At 45.2% G+C, this 21,469-nt stretch overlaps 1 protein-coding gene across 1 annotated transcript in view; it reads right to left on the bottom strand.

Moving 5' to 3' along the window:
* The window catches only part of PAOX (polyamine oxidase), a 56,537-nt gene that overhangs the window by 25,221 nt on the left and 9,847 nt on the right, over positions 1-21,469 (bottom strand). Inside the window, exons 3-4 of the mRNA XM_029609600.1 lie at positions 20,921-21,120; positions 1,220-1,475 (exon numbers count right to left, since the gene is read on the bottom strand). Coding sequence (XP_029465460.1) covers positions 1,220-1,475; positions 20,921-21,120 — 456 coding nt within the window. The remainder of the gene's footprint in view (positions 1-1,219; positions 1,476-20,920; positions 21,121-21,469) is intronic.

Here is a 21,469-nt window from a genome sequence, read left to right on the forward strand (position 1 = left end):
TGAGGATCTGGGTTTCTCTCTGTCTAGCACATCTATACAAACATGTGGACCCCATGCAAGCACGTAATACAAAACTAACTGAAACCGCATAGTTTGAAATATGATCTACGTTTATAAAGCCTACAATATTTATGTCGACAATCACACAAATCTTTGGAAACGCTGTTAAACATCGAAACTTTGTAAACCGTTGTGATGGCGAAACCGAACGACGGTATATAAAACTCAATAAATAAATAAAATAAATAAATCTCAAAGAAGGTTGTGTCTATTCTGCACTGAACTGCCTTACTCTGCTTTCTGAGTTGCTTGGGTAGAAATAAAGGTCAATAAATAAAAAAATTATATTAGACTAACTTAATATATTTCTTGACTAACTTTTGGGCACTCAAACTCTCTTCCTCAGGTCAAAACAAAGTTACTTGGAAAACCCAACAGGAGTTTGTTTAATAAAGTGAGGGAGAAAAATCCTAGAAAAAATTGGTGTTTTATGAACACTTTTTGTTCTTTAAATCCAGTATTTTTCCCAAACAGTGTGCCTTTAGCTCTGATCAGATGTGTCACAGAAAAAGCACCACTGCCTAATGCTCAGCTCCATGCCAGCATCTGGGCTCTGCTCTTAGCACCTTGCAGCAAAAAGAGACACCAGCGGCGGCTCTTAAATATGTATGAGCTCCTTTCTGAGAACATGGGAAATCATGCAATGCATGCCTTTTCTTCCTGGCTATTGCATGGTCCCAGAAAGTGCTAATTAATGGACAGCATGGCTAGCTGGGCCTCGCATTGTGTGGCATACTCTTTGCACACAGAGTCTTCCCTTTTTCCCCTTCCCTTGAGTCCTATCTCCAGGCTGAGTGAGATGGGAAGAGCATACACCAAGCACTGGATGAGTTTTGGGAGCAGCGGCAGCAGAGGAAGAGCTCTGTGAGCCATATACAGCAATCAAAGTAACTAACTTGAGCTAGCTGCCTGCATCATACCAGCTACACAGTGTACTAGAGGGAAATGGTCCTCATGATGGGTTCATGTGTGTCTTCACCCCCTCGCTCCATTTTAAAATGTGAAAGAACTACTGGTGAGGCTTTCAGTGCTTCCCTGCCTCTTCTTTTCACCATACAAGTTCTCTCTCTCTGTCCACACTGCCTGCTCCGTGAAGGCTGGTGTGCCTTGGGCTTGAAATGGTTGGGAAACACTGCTTTAAATGGAAGAAGAAGCTTACTGTTCTGGTGGCTCAAGGACAATAAAGCCAATGAGCTTTCGGCACCAATCCTTCCGTAAGTCAGACCTGACACTGACAAGGGGAGATTCATCCTCCCAAATGAGCTGAATTAGGTGACAGTCTGGCTTCCAGAATGGTTTCTCAAACTCCAGGATGATTTTATTGTTTGTCCCAAATCCCATTTTTCGAATAGCTTGGATTTTATTGGAAGGTAATGGGGGGCGAAGAAAAGTCTCACAGTGCTCCTTCAGGTAGCCTAAAAAACACAATGCAGTAAGATAACAGCTGAAGTGTTCATCTTAACAGACCATCAAGCTTATTCCTGTCTAATATTCCATAACTATATTCATTCATTTTCCTTTTAGGTGCAGATTGCGGACTTAAATTTGAAAACGTATCCTTAACCTTTTTTCACAGAAATAGCACACTCGGTGGTACAAAACTCACGCTATGATGCCTGGTTAGGATAACACTGAATGGCAGGAAACAACTACCACAGTTTGGCGACTGATATAACTGTTAAGTCAGAAGTTGCAAGGAAAGATTTATTAAGCAACTCACACAGGATGAGGAACATCATGCCCAAGTACAAGTTTAGAAGCTAAGATATAGCAAAGGAAGATTTCCGTTTTCTAAATAGATAAGCATTTGTCGACTGTGGGCAAAGTTTACAGAATATTGTAATTCACTGAGCAAATTAAGCTGACAATTAAATATTATGTGGTTAAAAACATATAAAAAATTGCTTTTCTGCTCAAAGTAATTCAGGCCTTTGATGGGCAAGTTAGCCAAGGTCATACGCAGTGCCAGAACAAAATGTAGAATCTACTTGTCAACACAATTTAACGTTCTTCTTCCCTATCCTTATTTTTTAAGACCATTTTTAAGGGCCCATTCAAACCTAAAAAATAAGTGTACAAGGTTATCTTCCTGAAAGGCTCTTGCAAACAAATGAAGTATCACAAAGTGACATTGTACATTTGTGGATACACAAAGAAGGGTGGCCAACATTTGAAACCTAAGGGGTAGATTTTCAGACGAGCGCGAATAGCCTACTTTTGTTTGCGCTCCAGGCGCAAACAACAGTACGCTGGATTTTAGTAGATACGCGCGTATCGGCTAAAATCCTGGATCGGCGCGCGCAAGGCTATCGATTTCGTATAGCCTGCGCGCGCCGAGCCGCGCAGCCTACCCCCGTTCCCTCCGAGGCCGCTCCGATTTCGGAGCGGCCTCGGAGGGAACTTTCCTTTGCCCTCCCCTCACCTTCCCCTCCCTTCCCCTACCTAACCCACCCGCCCGGCCCTGTCTAAACCCCCCCCTTACCTTTGTCGGGGGATTTACGCCTCCCAGAGGGAGGCGTAAATCCCCGCGCGCCAGCGGGCCTCCTGCGCGCCGGGCCGCGACCTGGGGGCGGGTACGGAGGGCGTGGCCACGCCCCCGGGCCGTAGCCACGCCCCCGTACCCGCCCCCAAAACGCTGCCGACACGCCCCCGAAACGCCGCGACGACCGGGCCCGCCCCCCGACACGCCCCCCTCGGAGAACCCCGGGACTTACGCGAGTCCCGGGGCTCTGCGCGCGCCGGGAGGCCTATGTAAAATAGGCTTCCCGGCGCGCAGGGCCCTGCTCGCGTAAATCCGCCCGGTTTTGGGCGGATTTACGTGAGCAGGGCTCTGAAAATCCGCCCCTAAGTGATCCCCCTCTACCCTTTTATGTAACATTCTGACCTTAAAATAGATATCTCCTACATAAATTGCTGTGTGAGTAGTGCAGTGAATAAGCACAACATCCATATAAAAGATAGAGAGGACTCAGACTCCCACTATACTGCTACTGCAAAATAATTATAGTTACACAAGCTATTAAACCTTATCATGCCCTTTTTTCACATCACACAGTGGAAAATATTTATAATTTTATACTTTTGAAGTTCTTCTTGGTCTGATACAAGGAGCTCAGTCGGTATTTGTTTGTCAGCCATTAAGCAGTGGCTGCAACATAACAAACTTTCATGTAATATAGCTAAAACAGAGTTCATAGTTATTAAGGCTCTAATATTTTTTATTTATTTATTTATTTATTTATTTATTTAACATTTTTCTATACCGTCGTTTGGTGGGGACCGTCACAACGGTTTACATTAAGGCACATAAAAAGAGGCTAATGTATCTTAATTTACACAGGTGCCATTTTAGGGTCGGTAACATAGTTTGTAAATGATATTAATTGGTAAGTGTAATGAGTCATTTCCAGTTTACATTTTAACAGTTTAGGTTACTAGATTACCTTTATCATTGTACTTTCATCCTTTTGCTGAGCTTTAAAAGAATGAAACTTATTCTGATTAAAATTACACACATTGATTTTGGTTATGTGTTTGTTGTTCAATTGTTTGTTTGTACCTGCTTTCCCTTGAGTATTATTCTCCTTTCTCTTTTTGGTAAGCTAGTTTAAAGAGCCAGGTTTTTAGATTTTTTTCTGAAGGTTTTGTTGTTGCTTTGTAGTCTCAACTCTGTGGGCATGGTGTTCCAAAGTATGGGTCCTGCTAGGGATAGAGCTCTTTCTCTTACTTGTGTGAGTCTGGCTGTTTTGACTGATGGAATAGTGAGGAGTGTTTTGTTGGCAGATCTCAGATTCCTATTTGGTACGTGTACACGAAGTGCTGTGTTCAGCCAGTCTGCTTTTTCATTGTGTATTAATTTATGTATGGTGCATAGTGTTTTGTACTGAATTCTTTGTTCAATGGGTAGCCAGTAGAGATGTGAATCGGAACCAGAATCGGTTCGGATTTCAGTTCCGATTCACATCTCTATAGATGTGAATCAGAACCAGAATCGGTTCGGATTTCAGTTCCGATTCACATCTCTAGTGGCCAGTGTAGTTCTGCTAGGGTTTCTGTGATGTGGTCTCTTTTGCTTTTGCCGGTTAAAATTCTAGCAGCTGTGTTTTGCAACATCAGTAGTGGTCTTAGTGACGTGTATGGTAGGCCTAGCATAAGGGCGTTACAGTAATTGGTACTGGCAAAGATCAGCGCTTATGTCTGTCTTAATGTTCCTTCAAACATAGGACTGGATAACCTCAAATTTTCAATTTTGCCACATGCCAAAAATCTTGATGTTTGGATTGATTCCACGCTGTCTTTTAACCATCACATAAAGACTGTAGTCAAGGGTAGTCTTCTTAGCGTCCAGTCAGATTAATCCAGAACAAGTGGGTTATGCACCTCTACCAGCAGATGGAGACTGAGCAAACTGATGTCACAGTACACACACCCCTTCAGTGACATTAGCCTGCCAGTATTTTCTGTCTCCAGCAGATGGTGGATATGCATCTCCCTACTGGGGATTGCTTCATTTTGAGAAAGGGGAATTAAGGAAATAAATTTGTCCCACTCTCTTGTGGTGATACCAAATGGTCCCTCCCACAGTTGAGATTTCCTGAGGTGATTTCCGTGGTCCCTCAGATGAGTGCCTTGTCCAGTAGCTGGTTTTCAGCCGGCAGGGACTTAGATGCCTAAGCGGTTGAAAGGCAGCAGGTGCAGGAAGCCGAGTGCGGTGGTTTGGGCATATGCCCTCTCACCCCGCAGCCAGAGACCGTCTCAGCCAGGTAAAGCTGAGCTCCGGTAAGTTTAAAAAAAAAAAAAGTAATGTAGAGACTTAGAAGGAGGCTTTTTGTTGCGTAGGGCATCCTCCTTTCCCCAGTCTCTGTGCTCGACATGCCGTTCGATGTTCGTCCTGCTCCATGGGAGGTCAAGGGATGTGGCCAGCCTGGTGGGTTGAGCAGCCTCCTTAGGCTAGGCCCTGCACTGAGGCTTTTTCGCTGTGTGCTGCATGTTAGGCCGCAACAGCATATCGCGCGCTTTCTCGGGCTGCTCTCTACAGGATTGTCTGTTTAGCGTGTGTGTCTAGCTGTGGGTCCAGGTTGTGCGCCCAGTTTTTGGACGCAGTCGGGACTTATAGTTGGTGCCTCCAAGTTAAGCGGTGCTGTAATGACCGCGCACCTACCTGTGTGCACAAGTTGTACTGTGCGCTTAAATTTCTTGGGGCGCTTATCTTTGGGACGCCTAATTAGGTCACTAGGTGTGGGTTGCCTAAGTTTTGGACACCTAATTTTTGGGTGCCTAAGTTGGATGGATATATATATATATATATATATATATATATATATATATATATAATATAAAATTTAAAAAATAGCTAGATGCACGCCTCCGGCCACCGTTCAGCGCACTGTCGGCCACAATGGTGCCTACACCTAAGAAGCCTAAGCGACTGTCTCTTTGCACTGCCTTTCATATTAGAGCGTCTCAGCTAGGAGATGCTGTTTGGAGGCTCAGGGAGAATTATCTTCCTCTGATTTCACTAAACCTGCATTTTCGTCCCTATAGAGGAGTGACCTTTCCGAGGACTCGACCTTTCAGTAGGTATCACTCCTTTTGTCCCAGACAACCCAGAAGGGGCGCAGGCTCGGGTAGTGGAACCTCCCAAGCCTCTCAATGAAGGTTTGTCGACCTGCCCCCGGGAACAGGATATAGGGGGATGCCTCTCTCTCTCTTTTATCAGAAATGGGTCGAAATCACATCGGGTCAGTGGGTCCTGGAAGTAATACGAGAAGGATTATGCGATGGAGTTTCGCAGTGTTCCTCCGGACCTGTTCATGCTACACCAGTCCAGAACCTATGGGTTTATCCTCCCATCCAACCAAATGGAGGCAGAGTTCTAATTTTTTTTTTAAATGACATCAGTAGAACATAAGCACAGATTAGAACCAACTAGCCAGTTTACTACTGTCAAAGCTAAAAAATAATAATTCAAATATATTAGAAAAATTCTTAAATAACAAATTTCTAAATATTAAACCTGGAGTGCCGCAGTGTAAAAGCTGAATCTAAGCAGCATTAAATTGAACTGAAACGCAATGCATATATGAAGGAATTAATTCCCAATGTTAAACAATAAGTCTGAAAACAACTTAAAGTAACTAAGAGTAGAACATTTAGAAATAACAAAAACAAAGGGTGGGGTTCTGGACTGGTGTAGCAGAAGTAAAGGAAAGGAAATTAACTTCTCCTTCCATTACCTTCTGCTGCACCAGTCCCGAACCTATGGGAAATACCAAAGCCCATCTAAGGGTGGATAGATGACAACCCCGCTTTCAAAACAGAAGAACCAAAAATGGTATCTTGTCTAGCGAGAAGATCCCCCCCTATATTGCTTTGCAAATGTTCCCAAAGAATACCATGTTGCAGCCCTACATATCTCTAAAGGACTTACTAAAACATCTTTCAGCCCATGACAAAGCTTGTGCTCGAGTTGAATGGACCTTAATCATATTAGATATCATTTTACCCTTCAATGAGTAAGCAGAAGAAATAGTATTCTTTAACTATTTAGCAATCAAAGTTTTTGAAGCTGTGTCCCCCTTTCGAGGACCACAAAAAAGAACAAACAGCCTCTCAGACTTCCGGAAAACCTTTGTTTTCTCAAGATAAAATTTTAAGAACATAAGAAATTGCCATGCTGGGTCAGACCAAGAGTCCATCAAGCCCAGCATCCTGTTTCCAACAGAGGCCAAACCAGGCCACAAGAACCTGGCAATTACCCAAACACTAAGAAGATCCCATGCTACTGATGCAATTAATAGCAGTGGCTATTCCCTAAGTAAACTTGATTAATAGCCATTAATGGACTTCTCCTCCAAGAACTTATCCAAACCGTTTTTGAACCCAGCTACACTAAGCATCTTCTGACATCCAAAAATCTTAAAGAAACTAATCCTTCCTTTCACTCCCTCTTATTAAAAGAAGGTAAAACAATACATCAATTTAAATGAAAAGAAGATACAACCTTAGGTAAAAAAAGAATGGACTGGTCTCAAAATAACCAAATTCTTTGTAAAACGCAAAAACGGAGATTGAACCAACAAAGCTCGCAATTCCGAAATTCACCTTGCAAAGGTAATAGCAACTAAAAAGACTGTCTTAAGAGTTAAATCCTTAATTGTAGAGTCTCCCAAAGGCTCAAAAGGTGATCTAGTTAATGCTTGTAGAACTAAATTTAAACTCCAATGAGGAAAAACTAGTCTTATAGGAGGATGTAAATGCTTCACTCCACTTAAGAAACTTCCCTAAGGGAAGAAAAACTACCATTAATTTTCCCCGAAAACATGAAATGGCCGCTATTTGAACCTTCAAAGAGTTTAACAATAGACCTTTGTCCAAACTACACTGCAAAAAGGAGAGAATATCTCCTATTTGAGCCTGCCATGATGATAACCCCTTCTTCAAACAAAAATTCTTAAATATACGCCAAATTCTTATATAAGAAAGAGAATTGGACCTTTTTCTAGAATGTAACATTGTACTAATAACCAAATGGGAATAGCCTCGATCCTCCATTTCTATAGGACCCTGATGTATAAGACCCTTCATCTGAGAGAGTAGAAATGGTTGATCCACTAGAAGTCTCCTTAGGTCTGCATACCATAGTTTTCTTGGCCAATTGGGTGCTACTACCCTGTTTTCCCGAAAATAAGACAGGGTCTTATATTAATTTTTGCTACCAAAGATGCACTAGGCCTTATTTTCAGGGGATGTCTAATACCGTTGAGCTGCTGGCTGCTCCTGCGTCAGCCATGTCCCACCAGTGTGCTGTCAGAGAGAGGTAAGAGTGTGCAGCATTCATGGTAGTCAGCTTGGGCTGACTCTGCTGCTTTTGAACCTCTGCACACTGCTTGGAAGGGGTCCCCCGACTGGTACTGCCACCATCCCCAGATGTCAGTAAGCTTGCTGCCACTGTCACTGCTGCCACATGGCTATTGGGGAGGCGCCGATTGCTGCTACTGACACTGAAGCCCATTCTGCTGCCTCCTCTGTGCAGGCCCCGAGGGCTTCCACTTTCTCCATACTGATCTCGTACATTGTGAGATCCGCATAGAGAAAGTGCTATTCTTGCACATTCCCAAAGATTACATGTGCCAAACACTAAAAAGTAATTTATTTTTTTTTTACCTTTGCTGGCTGATGTTAGTTTTCTAATCGGTTGGTCACAGGCTTTTTTTTTTTCCACCTTCCCTTTCTTATTTTTTTGCCAATTCCTTTTATATTGTCCTTTTTTCTTCTGTATTTCTTTTCTCTCCATCTTCTTCCCTCAAACACAGTCAGGTTCTCATTCTCACATGCATTTCTCTCTCTCACACACACACACACACACACACACACAGGCTCTCACTGTCACATGCTGTCTCTCATACAATCATTCATACACACAGTCTCTCACTGGCACATGCTCTCTGACTCTCACACACCCAGGCTCTCTCTCACTCCCACATGCTGTCTTGCTCTCACCGTCACCCACTGTCTCTCTCACACACACAGAGGCTCTCACATGCTGCCTCTGCAAACATTCAGATCCTCACTCCCACACACAATCTCTCAACTCATCTCATACACGCACGCACACACCCTCTACAGACCCTCAGCTTCTCTCTCACCTCTGGGCCTCCTCTTCACGGGTCGCCGCAGGATGGGCTCTGCAGCGGCCCTGAACTTCTCGGGCCGCGGCAGCCCTGCTACCGGGCCTCTTCCTTGGCCCTGCTACCGGGCCTCTTCCTCTTCTTCGGCCGCTGCGACTTGGGATTCGCAGCAGCCCGCGGCGGCTCCTCCTCTTCTGCCCGCACTGATGCTCTTCCTCCTTCCTGCCCACGCGGCTCCGGCAATGTTTACTTCCGGGGCCGCACAGGCAGGAAGTAGGAAGAGCATCAGCGCGTTTGAACACGATCTTTTTCTTCGGGCAAGGAGGCTCAGCGGCCGCATGAGCCTCCTTGCGCCCAGGAGCATTGGCTCCCCTCGGGATACCACTGCTCGCATCTGCCCCTAATACCTTGGAAACTTTATTTAAAAAAAAAAAAAATGACGTCACAGGATTGACCAGCCCACCGGGGGAAGCCCGATCCCACGATAGGTCAATCCGCCCCCTGTTTGCAAGGGATGGCTTACTTTCGGGGGAGGTCTTATATTTTGGAATTTGGCAAAATCTCTACTAGGTCTTATTTTTGGGGGATGTCTTATTTTCGGGGAAACACGGTAACACTACCAATACCTTCTCTTTCTCTATTTTCTTAAAACTCGGGCTATTAAGGGCCATGGGGGAAAAAGATATAGAAGTTTGTAACCCCTCCAACGCTGTTGGAAAGCATCTATTCCTTCGCTGTTCATCTCTACGACAACTGGAAAATCTTTTAAGCTTTTTGTTTTGATTGGACGCCATTAAATTTATTTGGCGAGAGCCCCATCTCTGAACTTTTGTAAATAGTCCTCCTGGCTTAATTCCCCCTTTCTCCTGGATCTATTATGTTCTGACTTAGATAATCTGCTTGGACATTGCCCTAACCTGCTATGTGTTGAGCTGTCAAGTGGAATAGATGATTCTCAGCCCAAGCAAACAACAGGTTTGTCTCCTCCAACATACCCTGATTGCGAGTTCCTCCCTGTCTGTTTATATATGCCATTGCTGTTGTATTGTCGCATAACACCTTTACTGCCTTTCCTTGAAGCTGAAGCTGAAAGTACAGTACAGCCAACCTGACAACCCTGGTCTCTAAATGATTTATTGACCACTCTCTCTTTTTTATTCCAAACTCTTTGAGGGTAAAGACTCTTGTAATGAGCTCTCCAACCTGCCAAATTGGCATCCGTTGTCAAAAGTTCCCAAACTGGAGCATCTAGAGGCATTCCCTTCTTCAAATTTGGCAAATGAATCCACGATTTTAGAGTTGCACTAATCTCTTCGGACAAGGGAAGCCGAACCTGATAACTCTGAGTCTGAGGAGTCCATCTTGAAAGAAGAGAAATCTGGAGAGGTCTCATGTGTGCTCTTGCCCAAGGCACTAACTCTAGAGTCGATGCCATTAGACCTAAAATCTGAAGGAAATGCCACGCAGTTGGGGATCGTTGGATTGAAAATTATTTTACCTGGGCACAAAGCTTTAAAATTTTCTTCTGTGGTAAATACACCATGCCAGCCATAGAATTGAACACTGCCCCTAGATGTTCCAACTTCTGGGTGGGCTGTAAATGACTTTTTGAAAAATTGATTACCCAACTTAGACACTGAAGTAAAGAGACTACTATCTCTGCCGATTTTGCATCTTCAGATAATGATTTGGCCCTTATTAACCAATCGTCCATATAAGGATGAATTAAAATTCCTTTCTTTCTCAAAAAGGCAGCTACAACTGCCATTACCATTGTAAAAATTCTTGGAGCCATAGCCAAGCCAAACGGAAGAGCCACAAACTGAAAATGTTGGCCTAGTATACAAAAACGAAGATATTTTTGGAAATCTTGTTTCATAGGAATATGAAAGTAAGCCTCTTTCAGATCTAGGGAAGATAAAAATTCACCCTGATGAACTGAAGCAATTACCCCTTTTAGATCTACTATCGATCTGAAAGAACTGGTTTTTTTTTTAATCACAAAATACAATGAATAATACCCCTTTTAAAGATCCGATAAAGGAACTGGACAAATTGCTTGTAGTTGAACCAATTTGTTTAACATCACATGAACTGCTTCCACCTTTACAGGAGAATGGGTAGGAGAAACTACAAAACGATCCTTTACAAAAATCTTCAATTTTGGAGCATAACTGTAATGGATTATATCCAACCCATTGATCCGAAACAATCTGGATTCATTACCAAGAAAAGCCTGTAGCCTGCCGCCTATTGGCTCTCCTGGAAAATGAATCTTCCTGAGTTCATTGTGTATTATTTGAAGCCCTGGTAGTTCGGGTAAACTCCCCTCTTGGTCTTCTTGCACCACGAAAGGACTGAGAGGTGTTCTTTCCTTTACCAGATGGAGGTATTACTCTTTTACCTGGTCTATATCTCTTGGCTTCCAAAAACTGAGTACGGCTTCTATAAAAACAAAAACTTGGTTTAGCCTTATCCTCAGTAATCTCACAACCTTTTGGTCTCCCATACTCTTTATTCAATGATCCAAATCTTCCCCAAAAAGGTATTTACCCTTGAAAGGAAGATGAAACAGCCTGGATTTAGATAAAGAATCAGCAAACCAATTTCTTAACCAAAGGAGTCGTCTAGCTCCCAGAGAAAGAGCCAATGACCTAGCAGAAACTCTGATTATATCATATAAAGCATCAGATATATAGGCTGCAGCCGACTCCATCCTTGCTGAGTTAGGTAACTCAGATAAGTGCTGAAACCAGCAAGCAGAGATCTAGCAACATAACTAGCACAAACTGCTCCCTGTAATACAAAGGAGCATGCAGAATAAAGATTTTTAAGGACTGCCTCTAATTTCCTATCCTGAGCATCTCGAAGGAAAGCCTCTCCTTCTACAGGAATAGTAGTTTTTCTAGCAATGGCAGCAACTGAAGCATCCACCTTAGGCTGTTGAAAAAGACAATCCAAAACCTTAGAACCTCTGAGTGAATCTCGCCTTCTAGAGATTCGAGAATGCTTCCTCCTTTATCATCTTCCATAGCCAAATAAGGACAATTTAAATCCAGAGAAAGAGATTCTGCATTCACTGTATCCAATCTCTTTCTCTTTTGAGATCTCACAGACTCAGCTGTAGAAAAATCAGCCTCCAAGTGATCAACATCATCACGCCCCTCTTGTAAGGCATAAAATGCCTGATGCAAAAATCTAAAAAATTCTGGTGAAAAAGATGCTGAGCCACTGGCAGTTGCATCCTGTTTTCACTCTGAAAAAAAATCAAGTCCCGGCAGCAACCTGGGTGGTCCCTGAGCCGCACTGGGACCTCCCTTTAATGACAATGCTCCCAGTGTGTCATCCAAAATGGTCGCTGAATCCAAATCAGCCATTAGAATGGCTGCTACCAACGGTTCCCCTACAACAGAAAGCGCTTTTGATCGCGGTTTCTACATGCCAGTAATAAGATCATGCGACACTATTTTCTTGACTGTTGCTGAAACCTTCAATGATTCCAGGGATCCAGACTTACCGCGGCAAAAGGAGCATAATGTTCCTTCCCAGGAAGTGCTTCTTGCTCCACAGCCACCGCAGCGATGTTTTTCTGACATCAGAATAAGAATTCAGCTTCCAGCTGTGGCGGACGGATAAGGAAAAGCTTCGATACAGGTAATTACATAATTCTCATAAGAAACATAAGAAATTGCCATGCTGGGTCAGACCAAGGGTCCATCAAGCCCAGCATCCTGTTTCCAACAGTGGCCAATCCAGGCCACAAGAACCTGGCAAGTACCCAAACACTCTCCAACTACAGGTACAAACTTAGGGGGTAATTTATCAAAGTGCTCTATGGTGTTTTCATATGCAAAAGCACCATAACGCATGGTGCGATGCAAATCAGAAAAAGGGGAGGGGTTTGTGGCCAAGTGTGCTGGGTTCACAATTTTGCGAATAACGCGGATTTTAACTACACCTTTTTCATTTGCCTAAAGCTGTGCGATATGGCTTTATCACGCTTTGTGATGTTTTGCAAATAGTGTTTTAAGCTGCTGGCCCTCAGGGCCCTCGTGAGAGAGAGAGAGAGAGAGACTGATTGACTAGCCGTAATGCCCTCATATTAGGTAGGTATTTATACCTCTATATGAGGCCCACCTAGTCTCTCTCTCTCTCTCTCTCTCAGCCCTGATAGCTAGGCTGTCTCTCCAGTAGCTTAAAATGGACCCCCCATTTTCCTATCGCATGCGATATTTAGTGCATTTTGATAAATCCAGGCCTTAGATTGTAAGACCTCTGGGGATAGGGAAATATCTACAGTACCTGAATGTAATCCACTTTGAAGTGCTGAAAAAAAAAATGCGAAAAGCGGAATATAAATAAAAATAAATACAGTTCCTCTTTACCACAACTACCAATAACAGAATATGGCAATTAGTATCTTTGGCTCACTTCACTGCAGGAGCATGGCCATAAAACTGCCACTTTGACACGTAAAGGGGTTAAAATTAGCATGAAATCCTTTTAATCTGCTGAAAACTCTCCTCGTACAATAGAGTAAAATAAAAAAGCTCCCATCCAACGGCTGGAGGCAGAGAACACTGGCTGAGCTGGTTCTAATCTGTGCTTAAGTTCTACTGATGTCATTTAAAAAAAAAAAAAAAATTAGAACTCGGCCTCCATTTGGCTGGATGGAAGGATAAACCCATAGGTTCAGGACTGGTGGAGCAGAAGGCAATGGAAGTAGTCATTTCTCATTTTTTAAGCTCAGAGTTCTTTATGGTTTAAATAATTTACTAGAATCAGATGATTTCAAATTAGTGGTACAAGCACCAGTGTTGCCCACCTTGGACTATTGCAACACCATATATCTTGGGCTTCTGGACTCAGCATTAAAGCCTCTTCAATTACTTCTCAATTCAACAGCTCAGTTGATTAGTGGTTAAAAAGTGTACTAACCACATTACATCAACCCTCTATCATTTTCAATGGCTACCTGTCCACTTTAGAGTACAGTTAAAGATACTGTTCCTCATTCACAAACTTCTCAGCATTTCTTCTCTGCCCTGGATCCCAACGACAGGGGAATTCTTGGAAGTGCCTACAGTTCAAGCAGCTAGACTCTCAGCAACAAGAGACTGTGCTTTTTCGGTGGCTGCGCCCGCTATGTGGAATACTATACCTGCAGCTTTGAGACTAATGAAGTGTACTAAAACATTTAAAACTGCACTAAAATCATTTCTGATGAGGCTAGCATTTGCATAAAGTCATACTTTCAACTTGAAAATTTCAGCTTCCAAGATCGATTTAGGCTATTGATTGGTATTTTGCCTGTTAGGTCATTTTATGCTGTATGCAACTCTAATTTTATTATGTATGCTTTATCCTGTAAATTGCTCAGGGCCTGTACGTGAGCAATTAAGAAATATTAATAAAATACAAAAATACAATTATGTTTATTAAAATTGAGAAATACAAGTTTATATTTAGCCTAAAAGATATGAAAGACTTCCCCAAATCCATATGCTACTGATATCAAAAGTGAAAGCCTCAGTCTACATGAGGCAATTTTCTGGCTGAGTTCAGTTAATTTAGGAAGACAGCAGGACAAAGTGAACTAAAGGACCCACGTACCTCCATGAGTCATAAGGTGTGACATGCTAGTTTAGATCAAAGGTCCATCGAGCACAGCAGTAGCAAGATCTCAAAGAGGTAGATCCAATTCCTTGTTGCTCACTTCCAGAGATAAGCAGTGGCTTTCCCCGAATCTACCTGGTTAATAACTATTTATTGACTTTTCCTCCAGGATCTTGTCCAAATTCCTTTTCAACCCAGTTATGCTAGATGCCTTGACCAAATCTTCTGGTAACAAATTCCAAACTTTCCAAACTTTTTTAATCAACGCACAATTAAACTCTGGAATTTGTTGCCAGAGGATGTGGTTAGTGCAGTTAGTATAGCTGTGTTTAAAAGAGGATTGGATAAGTTCTTGGAGGAGAAATCCATTAGCTGCTATTAATTAAGTTGACTTAGAAAATAGCCACTGCTATTACTAGCAACGGTAACATGGAATCGACTTATTTTTTGGGTACTTGCCAGGTTCTTATGGCCTGGATTGGCCACTGTTGGAGACAGGATGCTGGGCTTGATGGACCCTTGGTCTGACCCAGAATAGCATGTTCTTATGTTCTCCTCACACCAGGCCTCAAAAACTCTTCAAACCCGCACATAAGCCAAGGAAGTGGAGAACTTGCAAGCTCGGAGTAAAGTGGCAATCACCTCAGAAGAGTAACAAAGCTTTAACAGGTGAGCCCACTGAAGGGTCAAACTGTAAGACAGAATTGAGTAGGATCCTTGTGAAGAACCGGTCTCTGCTGAAGCAGATCCATGTGCAGTGGAAGATGAAGGGAAGCCTCCACCAGGCATCATCACAAATCCACATACCACGGATGCCTGGGCCACTCTGGCGCCACCAGGAGTACTAGCCCCCTGTGGCCTTCGATCTTTTGAATTATCCTGCCCAGCAAGGGCCACGGAGGAAAGGCATAAAGCAATCAATCTTCCGGCCAGACCTGTACGAGAGCATCTATTCCCAGAGAACAAGGATCTCTCCTGCGACTGTAGAAGTGAGGAACCTTTGCATTTCAAGAAGTCGCCAGCAGGTCTAGGAACGGAAGGCTCTAGTGATCCAAAATCAGCTGAAACGCCTCGGCTGACAATGCTCACTGTCCTGGGTCCAAATTCTCCCTGCTGAGAGAGTCTGCTCTTACGCTATCTCTTCCTGCAATGTGAGAGGCTGAGATTATCTGCAGATGACCTTCTTCCCATTCCATCAGCTGGTCTATTTCCTGTGACACTTGCTGGATCTTAGCTCCTCCCTGATGACTGATATAGGGCATCGTCATTGCGTTATCCGACATCATGTGAACCGCTTGAATCCGCAGCCTGTGGCTGAACTGCAAGTATGCCAGCCATACCCCGTGCCTCCAAGTGATTGATGTTCCAACGGGACTCTTCGGCATTCTTGCGCCCTGGGCCATTAACTCCAGACAATGATTCTAACCAGCCATGGAGACTCACATCTGTCATGAGTACCAACTAGGCCGGAGAGACAAGGGAACTCCCTTTCTCAGATGATCCTCCTATAACCACCACTGGAGGCGGGAGAAGATTTCCATTGGCAAGTGGAGCTCAACCGCATAATCCTGAGACTGCGGGTTCCAATGAGATAGCAGAGAGTGCTGAAGAGGATGCATATGCGCCCTTACCCACGGCACCACTTCCAGGGTAGCTGCCATCAAACCGAGTACCTGTAGGTAGGACCACACAGTCGGGCGTATGGTGTTCATCAATTGACACACCTGAAATATTAATCTATGGATCCGAACTTCTGGTAGGAAAACTCTGTCCTGTCCTGTGTTGAATCAGACCCCCAGATACTCCAACGATTGGGTGGCTAAAGATTGCTCTTGGTCATGTTCACCACCCAACCGAGCTCATGCAATAAGGAGATAACCTTGTGTGTCACCAGGTGGTTCTCTTCCTGAGACTTGGCTCGAATCAGCCAGTCGTCCAAATATTGATGTACCAGGATTCCTTCTTTCTGCAAGGCCGCCACTACCACCACCATAATCTTGGAAAATGTTCTGGGAGTGGTGGCGAGACCAAAAGGCAGCACCCGAAACTGATAATGGTGCCCCAACACCGCAAAGAGTAGAAAGCGCTGGTGTTCCAATTGGATGGGAATATGAAGGTAAGCCTCTGATAGATCCAAGGTCAGAAATTCCACCGACTGTACTGCCAATTTTACAGAGCGTAGTTTCCATTCAAAAATGAGTTATCTTCAAGTGATGGTCAACCCTCTTGAGATCCAAGATGGGACGAAAGGAGCCCTCCTTCTTGGGCACAACAAAATAAATGGCATATCGCCCCATACTTTCTTGAGACGTGGGCACCGAAACCATAGCCCTCAGTCTGAAGTATGAACTCAACTACCTGCTTCTTCTGTGGGGAGTGGCAAGGGGACACCATGAACACGTCCCAAGGAATACTCCGAAATTCGAGTGCATACCCTTCGTTTATCATCTCCAGGACCCACTGGTCTGACGTGATCTCGACCCACCTCCGATAAAAGAGAGAGAGATGTCTCCTTATTTCCTGTTCTGGAAGGTGGGTTGGCAAACCTTCATTGGAAATTTGGGAAGGTCCACCACCCTAGCCCACGCCTCTTTTGGGCTGTCAGGGATGAAAGGACTGAGACTTATCGAAAGGCCATGTCTGGTGAAAGGATCATTCCTCTGTAGGGATGAAAATGCCTGGAACCCCGGAAACGACCCCTCATACCAAAAGGGCTCTGTAACTGTTTCTTATCGTCTGGAAACCAAGGCACCTGAGATTCACCCCACTTACTGGCCAGTTTCTCCAACTTGTTCCCAAACAAGAGTGAGCCTTTAAAGGGCATCTTTGTAAGATTGGCTTTGAAAGCTGTGTCAACCAGAGATGACACCTGGCTGCTATCACTGAAGCCACTCCTCTGGCCAAGGTCTGCTTAAAAGGTAGCAGCAGTCTCCAAAACTGCTCTGTAATTCCCTCCAGACTCATCAACCTCCTGAGAGAGAAGCAGACAAGATCTTGCCATTAGGGTGCAACAGGAGGCAATCTGTAAATTCAACGCCACTGCCTTAAAGGCTTCCTTAAGAATAGCCTCAGTCCTTCTATCATGAACATCCTTGAAGGCTGCTTCTCCCTCTATGGGGATAGTCGTTTACTTAGACATGGCACATACCAGAGCATCCACTTTGGGAAAATGCAAACGCTCTCTCACAGCCAGATCCATGGGGTACAGGCCTTCCAATATCCGACCCCCTTTAAAATTTGTTTCTGGGACATCCCATTCCAGATCAATCAATTCCTGGATGGCATCCATCACCGGGAAAAAACAAGAGGCTTTACGCAAGGAACCATAGAATCCGAACCAGGAACACCCAGCTGTTTCAAGGTCTGGGAAATCAGGGCCGGCAGTTAGTTTCTATGAAAGAACCACAACATAGTTCAATACGGTTCCAGCCCAGGAGGAATTTCCCCATTTTCCAAGGAATCTGGATCAACCTCATCATCAGTGCCATCTGGATTCCTGTCGGGAACATCCGCAGGGAGCTGAGGCAAGCCCCAGCGCTTAAGCATTGGACTGGAAGAGGGAGGAGCCACCAGCTGAAGGTCCGACTGGACAGAAATGGGGGAAGTGGAGGATTACGCCTGAAGAAAGGCTTGTAAGCCTTGAAAAACATTCCACTCAAGAAAAAGCAGCTGGGTCTAAACCAAGCTCAGAAGGAACTGGAGCTGGTCCCACAGAATCGCCCTCGCCAGCGGAGGAGCCACTCAAGGGAGAACTAAGATTTGGCGTCCCCCTAGTCAAGGCCATGACCAACCCATCATCAGAATGGGAAGAGCCAGGCTTAGCAAAATCCGAAGAAGACAACTCTCCCTGAGCGTCTGAGCAGCACTGACACAGGGTAGAGAAGCCAGGTCAGGCTGAGAAGCCCTAATATGACAGGCAACACAAATAGGAAGATGCTTAGGCTTCTTGCTTACCGGCGCCATCACTGGGGTAACAGTGCGTCGGAATGGCTCACGCTCAAAAATGAAATGTGCCCAAAAAGAAAGTGCCTAGAAGAAAGCACGGCAAGGCGCATGCACAACCTGTGCGCCAAGTTAAGCGCATAAAAGTTTGTGTGCGTAAAAAGCGTACCCAAAAACTGAGCGCACAGCGCGTGCATAGAGCCAACACACTGCGCACACCGACATTTTCACCCGCTCAAGAGCGTGTGAAAATGGCTGCCACGGCCTACCACACGGCTTGCAAGAAAAAAGCCTAAGTATGGGGCCTAGCCCATCGGGGGCTGCTTAACCCACCAGGCTACCCAGTTCTCCAACCCCAACGGGAGCGGGAATGAACGTTGGCACGGCACGCCGAGAATGGAGACCTGAGGAAGTCCTGAAACCCCTCTAAACTGTCTCTGATTCAGGTAAAACTTTCTCTCTTTTTTTTTTAAACCTTACCTGAACTCAGCGCTTACTGCTGAGTACAGAGACAGTCTCCGGCTGTGGGGGGAGAGGGCATCTGCTGTCACCACCACACTCGGCCTCCTGCACCTGTTGCCTTTCAGCTGAACTAGCAGCTAAGCCCACACCGGGAAACCCAGCTACCAGAACAAGGCACACCTCTGAAGGACCACGGAAATCCCCTCAGGAATTCTCAACTGGGGAGGGCCCTTTAGGTATCACTGCAGGAGAGTGGGGCTTTCTTTTCCTGAATTTAGAATTTCAAATTTCTCCTTTCAAAACCTCAAAGCAATCCCCAAAGGGAGATGCACGACCACCATGAATATTGGCAGGCTGGTGTCACTGCGGGGTTATGTATTCTGTGACGTCAGCTTGCTCCATCTCCATCTGCCTGCAGGGGAGCGGAGCATAAACCCATTGGTCCTGAGTACATCTGTCTACATGCTAGGAAATGTTTAATTTGAAATTAAGTTGCTAATTAAAAAAAAAAAAAGAAAAGAAAAGTTATATCATTTATTTCAGTCTCATTCTGTTCTCTTAAACCTCTTTTCCTCTCTTGAAGTATACATACTAACAGCTCGATACAGTAACATTCATTTGAAGATTTCTCGTCTGTAACGAGCTCGCTGCGCACAATTCGGACGCGTAAGGCAAACCAGCGATACAGTCTCCAGTTTCGCGCGTCCGTAGCGCTTCTTAAAACAGACGCGTAACCCTTCCCCACCCGGCATGTAAATGAAGGAATTAGCTGTATAATGAAGGAATTAGCTATTCCCCTCCGATACCGTAACGCGCGCTCAGGTTATCTCATTAGTAACGCACTGTTTTGCTGCGGCCGTAACGTCTTAGTTTACCGCCTCCCCCTAGTAGGAGTTAGGACTGTGAGTCTAGTAACAAATCCATCGACACCGCTTAAGACACTCAAAAACAATAAAACACAATAAAAAAAAAAAGCGATACAGAGATGATCGAGAAAATGTAATGATGTGGGACACATAAAAACCTGTCAGAAAAAAAAATAAAAATTTTTAAATACCTGTTGGAGGGCTGCGTGGGTCCAGGCGGCGGCGGGAGCCGGGTGGTCGCGTGTTAAATCTAGGCCGCGGGCGGGTGGGCGCCTGTTCCAGGCGGCAGCGGCGGCGGGTGGACACGCGTTAGTTTGAGACGGTCGGTGGGCGGCGGGTGGTCACGTGTTAAATCTAGGCCGCGGGCGGGTGGGTGCCTGTTCCAGGCGGCAGCGGCAGCGGCGGCGGGGGGACACGCGTTAGTTCGAGACGGTCGGTGGGCGGCGGGTGGTCGCGTGTTAAATCTAGGCCGGGTCCGCACAGGCGCGTATTCATTCACTGCCGGTGGGGGCTGCCCCGGCAGCCCCCACCGGCACGTCACGGCATGTGACTGCCTTGAGCGCCGAATCGCAGGGGTCGCATTCATTCACTGCCGGTGGGGGCTGCCCCGGCAGCCCCCACCGGCAGTGAATGAATGCGCGCCTGTGCGACCCCTGCGATTCGGCGCTCAAGGCAGTCACATGCCGTGACGTGACGTCATTCACTGCCGGTGGGGGCTGCCAAGAGGCAGCCCCCACCGGCAGTGAAAGAATGCGCGCCTGTGCGGACCCGGCCTAGATTTAACACGCGACCACCCGCCGCCCACCGACCGTCTCGAACTAACACGTGTCCCCCCGCCGCCGCTGCTGCTGCCGCCTGGAACAGGCGCCCACCCGCCCGCGGCCTAGATTTAACACGCGACCACCCGGCTCCCGCCGCCGCCTGGACCCACGCGGCCCTCCGACAGGTATTTAAAAAATTTTTTTTTTGAACACTCAGGTTTTTACATATTTTGGTATTTTTTTTTTCACTTCATGGTACCTGTCATTTCAAATGTCATTTGAAATGACATTTGAAATGACAGGTACCAGCGCACCCTGGTTACTGTATAGGCGCTGTATTAAGCGCCTATACAGTAAAATGGGTTACGCGGGCATAACCTTCCCTACCGCTTTAAAGCAGCGGCATGCATTTGCATGCGATTAGAGGAGAGTATCGGGGAGTTAGTGAAGAGAACTGTGCGTGCGGGGAGGAAGGGTGCGCCTGACACTGCCGCACTGTTATTACCGCGGCCTTACAGGATCGACCCGTATGTTTTAATGTAAGTCTGGTATTCTTATGAAGCAGACAGAAGAACCTTCTTACCCAGTGGGACAGTGATAATCACATGATCTGCTGTAAAGGTTTCTCCACTCTCACACTCCACCTTGATTGGAAATGTCTGTTCGTGTGGTTTTTTTCCTCCAAAAGTGTCATTCCAGTGTACAATTTTCACAGGTTTGTTGAGTAAAACGATGTCTTTTGGGAGGGATTTCAGCATACATTCTGTAAGACTTTCATATCCACTACAAAACAGTAAGGAGGCATTAGCACTAAATTTAGTACTTTAAAATCACATCAAAATAGCCCTCATTGTGCTACAACACACCAGAGCGTGTAAACACATCAGTATCTTGGATGAACTTGCCACATTTCCTTAGTTTGTAAAACAGTGTGTTCCAATGTTTCCTTAGTCTAAAGTATAACAGCTGCTCAGAACTTTCCGGTACAGGGTCGATGTGTTAGGGGTGGGAGGAGTATGGAATGTTGCCAGTCTGACTCAATATCTTTACCAAAAAAGCTGTGCACAGGTCAAAGTTTCTCTTAGGGTGAGCAGTAGAGGGCCCTTGAGTGAGAAGATGTTCATTCTGATTG

The sequence above is a fragment of the Rhinatrema bivittatum genome, chromosome 7 (genome assembly GCF_901001135.1).
Source record: "Rhinatrema bivittatum chromosome 7, aRhiBiv1.1, whole genome shotgun sequence".
Taxonomy (NCBI): domain Eukaryota; kingdom Metazoa; phylum Chordata; class Amphibia; order Gymnophiona; family Rhinatrematidae; genus Rhinatrema; species Rhinatrema bivittatum.